The 7,979-nt window shown below is 54.6% G+C and overlaps 1 protein-coding gene across 1 annotated transcript in view; it reads left to right on the top strand.

Annotated features, from left to right (window-relative positions):
• LOC142922773 (cleavage and polyadenylation specificity factor subunit 4-like) overlaps window positions 1–5,874 on the top strand; it is a 32,076-nt gene extending 26,202 nt beyond the window's left edge. Inside the window, exon 8 of the mRNA XM_076063632.1 lies at window positions 5,136–5,874. Coding sequence (XP_075919747.1) covers window positions 5,136–5,204 — 69 coding nt within the window. The 3' untranslated portion in view covers window positions 5,205–5,874. The remainder of the gene's footprint in view (window positions 1–5,135) is intronic.
• The last annotated feature ends 2,105 nt before the right edge of the window (window positions 5,875–7,979 follow it).

Genomic DNA, 7,979 nt, shown 5'->3' with positions numbered 1-7,979 from the left:
AGGAGATTGAATATCTACCCTCGGGGCTCCTCCAGAAACAACGAAAAGCCACTACAGGTGGCCACGTGGAATGTTCGAACGCTCACTGCAGAGGAGAGGCTGCCACTCCTCTGTCGGGAGCTGGACCGGTACCGCCTGGATCTCTGTGGCATTCAGGAGATCCGGTGGACCGGTTCTGGCTCCTGCCACCATGAGGGGTGGACAGTCCTCTACTCGGGGCAGGAGACTGCCAAACAACAGGATGTGGCTCTTCTTCTGAACAAAAGAATGAAGGGGGCGTGAGAGCGTGGCGGTGAGGTGTGGGAAGCTGTAAGCCCCAGGCTACTTTGGGCTCGCCTTCCCATCAACCGGAGGTGAGGAATGGTGGTCGTGGTTACTTATGCCCCCACCGAAGATGAACATCCGTGGAGGGATGCAAGCAAAGCCGATGAGTCAGATGACTTCTATGACCTCCTGTCACAGGTGCTGGCTAAAGTGGCCCCTCGGGATAGAGTCATCATGTTGGGTGACGTCAATGCCCGAGTTGGTCATGATACTGGCACCTGGTCTGGAGTGATTGGAGGGCATGGGCCAGATCAGCTCCATAACAACGGTAGGAGGCTGCTAGATTTTTGTGCAGCCCATGGGCTTGTAATTACCAACACGCTGTTCCGGCATCGGCGCATCCACACAACATCATGGATGCATGCCGGGTCCAAGCAAGAACATCTACTGGACTACATAGTGACGGACCAGCGGATGCGAGCCAATGTCCTTGACACCAGGACCTACCTTGGAGCTGATCTGCCCTCTGACCATCGACTAGTCATCTGTAAGATGCGCCTGCCATTCTTCCACTCCGGTGGTGGGTGTACACCCAGGACCCCATTGCAACCTAAAGTGGCCTGGTCTCAGTTATCTGATGACAGTTGCAAGCTAGAATTTCATCATCGCTTGCAGCTGGGATTGGCATTGTCCCCGACTCCTCCTGGTGTCGAGGGTAAATGGGCGAGGTTTAGGACTGTGACTCATGCAGCTGCAATGGCTGCTTTGGGTACGCGGTCCAGACCTCCCCAGAGACCCTGGCTGACAGAGGAGGTGTTCAGGATGGTTGAGAAAAAGCGACAGGCCCACTGTCATCGGCTACAGAATCCCACGTCAGAGAATGAGGAGGCTTACTGGAGCCTTCGCTCGGAGGTTCGGAGAGCCGTGAGGCGCTGCAAGGATGGGTGGTGGTCGCGGTTTGCTGAGGAGATGGAGTCTGCCTCAGTGGCCCGTGATCACAAATCTCTATTTAACTCCATCAAAAAAGTAACCTGCAGCATCACACCTATTACCATCATTAGGGGAAAAAACGATGATCCAATCTCCGACCCCCAGGAACAGGTTTGCAGATTTGCTGAGCATTTCTGTGAGGTCCTGGGGGAGGGAAAATCCCTCAGCCAGGAAAATATCGTGGCACAAAGTGAGGATGACCCTGCTGAGGCTGCGGTGCCTCAAATATTGGAAGAAGTCACCCCCTGTGAGTGGCTGGCTGAGGTGCCATCTGTTGAGGAAGTACTGAAAGCGACCCGGAGTCTGAGACCAGGAAAGGCAGCGGGCAGAGATGATCTCCCAAGCGAAATGCTGAGGGAGAGTGGCGTTTGTGCACAGACTGCCCTTTATGACATCATAACAACGGTCTGGACCACTGGACAGGTTCCGCAGGATCTGAAGGATGCCCTGGTGGTCCCCCTTTTTAAGAAGGGGGACCGCACAGACTGTAACAACTACAGGGGCATCTCACTCCTCAGTGTGCCGGGAAAGGTCCTGGCAAGGATTATTCAGCATCGCCTTGCCAGGCACGCTGAGGAGAGGCTTGCGGAGCCCCAATGCGGTTTCAGGAAAGGGCGGTCCTGCACAGATGCCATATTTTCTGTCCGTCTGCTACAGCAGAGGTGTAGGGAATTCCAACAAGATCTACATCTCTGCTTTATTGACCTGGTCAAGGCCTATGATACCATCAGTAGGCCTGGGCTCTGGGTTGTTCTTCGTGCTTTTGGAGTACCTGACCCTCTGCTCACGATCATTAAAGACCTTCATGATGGTGAGCGGGCCCGGGTAAAACTATGTGGCCGGGAGTCAGAGCCATTCTCTGTTAACCTTGGGGTGCGACAGGGATGTCCTCTGACTCCCACATTATTTAACATCTATTTTGACCACGTAGTTCGTGAAGCCTTCAATAGCTGTACCGGGGGAATCTCCATATGGTACAGATATAATGGGAGGCTGATCGATGCCCGGGTGCGGTCAAGGGATGGCTCCCTATTGCTCAACCACGTTATGTATGCTGATGATTTGGTAATAGCTGCGCATTCGGAGGAGGAGTTGGAGACGCTGCTGCTGAGACTGGAGCGTGCCACTAAGAGGTGGGGCCTTACCATCAGCCCCACCAAAACTAAGCACCTGCCTGGGTATTTTGTACCATCGGACACTCCACCCCCACAACTCCCAATCGGTGATGGGGCAGTTGTGGAGAGAGTGGAGAGTTTCCCATACCTGGGCAGTGTGCTTATGACTGGCTGCAGTTTAACAGCAGAGGTCTCACTCCGAATCAGTCGAGCGGCAATATCTTTTCATCGGTTGCGTAACGCTGTGTGGAAGCTACCTGGTCTGTCGCTCCGCACTAAGCTTCAGGTCTTCTCGACCACGGTCATTCCCTCCCTTCTCTACGCTTGCGAAACGTGGACCCCCCTAATGGAACATCTTCGCTGGTTAGAAACATTTAGGCTGGCCTGCCTACGATGCATCCTGGGTTTAACCAGACTGGATTGTGTGAGGAGCTCAAAAATCCTTGAAAGATCTGGGCAAGGTCCCATCGGTGAGCTCCTCCGGCGGGGAAGGCTGCGATGGCTGGGTCATGTAGCCCGCATGCCCTGCCACCGCATGCCGAAACAGCTTTTGTTCGGCCGGATAGAGGGGGCTAGGCGGGCGCGGCACGGGCTAGAGAAGAGATGGAGTGATGTGGTACAGGAGGACGTGGAGCTGAGTGGACTTGCCGATGACTGGTACCAGCGGTGTCAAGATCGGCCTCTGTGGAGGAGGCTCGTGAAGGACGCTACTGGGCAGTTGGAGGCAGTCGCCCTCCAACAACAACGGAGGGCGGAGGAGCGACGCTCACAACAACGAGCGGAGCGCCGGGTGGCTAAAGCACAGCAAGTTGGCAAAGTAGGGGGCACAGGTGGTGCATCAGCCAGTCATCTCAGTCAGTCGACCCGTGGCACCTGGGTCTGCCCCGTGACCTCCTGCCAGCGGGCGTTCGACACTTCACGTGGCCTCAGGGTGCACATAGCCTGGCACAAGCGTCGTGGTGACGTCACCGCCACTTAGTGTCGAATGGCGGTTGTTGTTCTGTGTGTCTATGTGTGTGTCTGTGTGTGTCTGTGTGTGTGTGTCTGTGTGTGTCTGTGTGTGTCTGTGTGTGTGTGTCTGTGTGTGTCTGTGTGTGTCTGTGTGTGTGTGTCTGTGTGTGTCTGTGTGTGTCTGTGTGTGTGTCTGTGTGTGTCTGTGTGTGTGTGTCTGTGTGTGTCTGTGTGTCTGTGTGTGTGTGTCTGTGTGTGTCTGTGTGTGTGTGTCTGTGTGTGTCTGTGTGTGTCTGTGTGTGTGCGCCACGAACCGTGACCCTGACCCACACACACGAACCCCCCTGTACTAAATACAAGGAACCCGGTCTCTCTCTGTCTCGTGTGACTGACTGACTGTGTGACTGACTGTGTGACTCACTGTGTGACTGACTGTGTGACTGACTGTGTGACTGTGTGACTGACTGACTGTGTGACTCACTGTGTGACTGACTGTCTGACTGTATGACTGACTGACTGTGTGACTCACTGTGTGACTGACTGTGTGACTGACCGACTGTGTGACTGACTGTGTGACTGACTGACTGTGTGACTGACTGACTGTGTGACTGACTGACTGTGTGACTGACTGTGTGACTGACCGACTGTGTGACTGACTGTGTGACTGACTGACTGTGTGACTGACTGACTGTGTGACTGACTGACTGTGTGACTGACTCACTGTGTGACTGGCTGACTGTGTGACTGACTGACTGTGACTGACTGACTGTGTGATTGACTGACTGTGTGACTGACTCGCTGTGTGACTGACTGTGTGACTGACTCACTGTGTGACTGACTGTGTGACTGACTCACTGTGTGACTGACTGACTGGCTGTGTGACTGACTCACTGTGTGACTGACTGACTGGCTGTGTGACTGACTGTGTGACTGACTGTGTGACTGACTCACTGTGTGACTGACTGACTGGCTGTGTGACTGACTCGCTGTGTGACTGGCTGTGTGACTGACTGACTGACTGTGTGACTGACTGACTGTGTTACTGACTGTGTGACTGTGTGACTGACTGACTCACTGTGACTGACTCACTGTGTGACTGGCTGTGTGACTGTGTGACTGACTCGCTGTGTGACTGGCTGACTGGCTGTGTGACTGACTCACTGTGTGACTGACTGACTGGCTGTGTGACTAACTCACTGTGTGACTGACTCACTGTGTGACTGACTGACTGACTGTGTGACTGACTCACTGTGTGACTGACTGACTGGCTGTGTGACTGACTCACTGTGTGACTGACTGACTCACTGTGACTGACTCACTGTGTGACTGACTGACTCACTGTGACTGACTCACTGTGTGACTGGCTGTGTGACTGTGTGACTGACTCACTGTGTGACTGGCTGACTGGCTGTGTGACTGACTCACTGTGTGACTGACTGACTGGCTGTGTGACTGACTCACTGTGTGACTGACTCACTGTGTGACTGGCTGTGTGACTGTGTGACTGACTCACTGTGTGACTGACTCACTGTGTGACTGACTCACTGTGTGACTGACTCACTGACTGTGTGACTGACTCACTGTGTGACTGACTCACTGTGTGACTGGCTGTGTGACTGACTCACTGACTGACTCACTGTGTGACTGACTCACTGTGTGACTGACTGTGTGACTGTGTGACTCACTGTGTGACTGACTCACTGTGTGACTGACTCACTGTGTGACTGACTCACTGTGTGACTGTGTGACTCACTGTGTGACTGTGTGACTGACTCACTGTGTGACTGGCTGTGACTATCTCCGTGATTGCCTCAGTGTGGTGAGCGTGGTCACTACGCCAACCGCTGTCCCAAGAGCCACCTGGCCTTCCTCGCCGGCCAGTGACGCCTCGCCTCATTGGTCGACGCCTTCCTCGCCGGCCAGCGACGCCTCGCCTCATTGGTCGACGCCTTCCTCGCCGGCCAGTGACGCCTCGCCTCATTGGTCGACGCCTTCCTCGCCGGCCAGCAACGCCTCGCCTCATTGGTCAACGCCTTCCTCGCCGGCCAGTGACGCCTCGCCTCATTGGACGACGCCTTCCTCGCCGGCCAGCGACGCCTCGCCTCATTGGTCGACGCCTTCCTCGCCGGCCAGTGACGCCTCGCCTCATTGGACGACGCCTTCCTCGCCGGCCAGTGACGCCTCGCCTCATTGGTCGACGCCTTCCTCGCCGGCCAGTGACGCCTCGCCTCATTGGACGACGCCTTCCTCGCCGGCCAGTGACGCCTCGCCTCATTGGACGACGCCTTCCTCGCCGGCCAGCAACGCCTCGCCTCATTGGTCGACGCCTTCCTCGCCGGCCAGCGACACCTCGTCGCCTGATTGGACGACGCCTTCCTCGCCGGCCAGCGACACCTCGTCGCCTGATTGGACGACGCCTTCCTCGCCGGCCAGCGACACCTCGTCGCCTGATTGGACGACGCCTGCTCGTCAGGAGACTCGCGATTGATTGGTCGACGTCCCCAATCGTCATGGCAGTGACGTCTCTTCTGATTGGTGCTCGCCGAAGCGGGGGGGGGGGGGGCGGTGGGCGGGGGGTGGGCGGGGGTACAGAACGATGAACGGTCGCTCCTGATTGGTCGTCGCCAAACGGACTTGGAACGCAGTCTTCCGATTGGCCAGAGGCCGCGCGGGGAACAGCAGCGCTGGCTCCCCATTGGTCGACGGAGCGGTGGGGGTACCGGGAGGATTTCCCACTCACGGCCAACATCAGTGGCTGGGCGGGGAGCCGTGCCTCCTCTAGGTCGACTCAGCCTCAACATGAGTGGTGGTTGTGGTGGTTGTGTGTGTGGTGTATGTGGTGGTGTGTGTGGTGTGTGTGTAGTGTGTGTAGTGTGTGTGGTGTGTAGTGTGGTGTGTGTGTAGTGGTGTAGTGTGGTGTGTGGTGGTGTGTGTGGGTGGTGTGTGTGTGTAGTGTGTAGTGGGTGGTGTGTGTGTAGTGGTGTAGTGTGGTGTGTGTAGTGTAGTGTGTGTAGTGTAGTGTGTGTGTGGTGTGTGTGTAGTGTGTGTGTGTAGTGTGTGTGGTGTGTGTAGTGTGTGTGGTGTGTGTAGTGTGTGTGGTGTGTGTAGTGTGTGTGGTGTGTGTAGTGTGTGGTGTGTGTGTGGTGTGTAGTGTGTGTGTGTAGTGTGTGGTGTGTGTGTAGTGTGTGTGGTGTGTGTGTGTAGTGTGTGGTGTGTGTGTAGTGTGTGTAGTGTGTGGTGTGTATGTGTGTAGTGTGTGGTGTGTATGTGTGTAGTGTGTGTAGTGTGTGTGTAGTGTGTGGTGTGTGTAGTGTAGTGTGTGGTGTGTGTGTAGTGTGTGTGTGGTGTGTGTAGTGTGTGTGTGTGGTGTGTGTAGTGTGTGGTGTGTGTGTAGTGTAGTGTGGTGTGTGTAGTGTGTGGTGTGTGTGTAGTGTAGTGTGTGGTGTGTGTAGTGTAGTGTAGTGTGTGGTGTGTGTGTAGTGTGTAGTATGGTGTGTGTGTAGTGTGTGTGGTGTGTGTGTAGTGTAGTGTGGTGTTTGTGGTTTGTGGTTTGGTGAACGTTGGGGAGACAAAGGTGGCAAGGGCAGACGTGGTGTCGGTGGATAGTTGAGTGAGTGGGTGGGTGAATGAGTGGGTGGGTGAATGGGTGGGTGGTGAATGAGTGGGTGGGTGAGTGAGTGGGTGGGTGAATGAGTGAATGGGTGGGTGAGCGAGTGAATGGGTGGGTGAATGAGTGGGTGGGTGAATGGGTGGGTGGGTGGGCGAGCGAATTAGTGAGTGGGTGAGTGAGTGGGTGGATGGGTGAGCGAATGAGTGGGTGAGCGAATGAGTGGGTGAGCGAATGAGTGGGTGAGCGAATGAGTGGGTGAGCGAATGAGTGGGTGAGCGGGTGAGTGAATGAATTAATGAGTGGGGTGGGTGAGTGAATGATTGAGTGAATGAGAGGGGTGGGTGAGTGAATGAATGAGCGAGTGAATGAGTGAATGAATGAGTGAATGAGTTTTGTCTGTGTGTGGTGTGTGTAGTACATAGACACTGCTGCTGCTACTCGCTACTAACACAGCACTTGCCCCTACAGCCCTGCTAGAAGCTACCTGGGGGAGCTTTGTCTGTGTGTGGTGTGTGTAGTACATAGACACTGCTGCTGCTACTCGCTACTAACACAGCACTTGCCCCTACAGCCCTGCTGGAGCCTACCTGGGGTAGCTTTGTCTGTGTGTGGTGTGTGTAGTACATAGACACTGCTGCTGCTACTCGCTACCAACAGCACTTGCCCCTACAGCCCTGCTGGAGGCTACCTGGGGTAGCTTTGTCTCGTCTGCGTGCGTCTGATCAATAAAGAATCGATGAACACTGCAGCCGCTGTACATTGTGTGGTCGATGAGTGGGTCTCGTCTCATGTCAGCGGGTTTCCTATCTCTTAACGTTGCCCCATGGCTTAATGAACAAATCTTTGATGATAGCCAAATAATATGATGGTTTGAACTAATCAAGATGGCTTGAACTAATCAAGATGGCTTGAACTAATCAAGATGGTTTGAACTAATCAAGATGGCTTGAACTAATCAAGATGGCTTGAACTAATCGAGATGGCTTGAACTAATCAAGATGGTTTGAACTAATCAAGACGGTTTGAACTAATCAAGACGGTTTGAACTA

The sequence above is a fragment of the Petromyzon marinus genome, unplaced genomic scaffold (assembly GCF_048934315.1).
Source record: "Petromyzon marinus isolate PM22_M1 ecotype Great Lakes invasive population unplaced genomic scaffold, UKy_Petmar_22M1.pri1.0 PM_Scaffold_168, whole genome shotgun sequence".
Lineage (NCBI taxonomy): Eukaryota > Metazoa > Chordata > Hyperoartia > Petromyzontiformes > Petromyzontidae > Petromyzon > Petromyzon marinus.
Note: the sequence above shows the minus strand (reverse complement) of the source record. Positions and strands in the feature narration are given on the sequence as shown.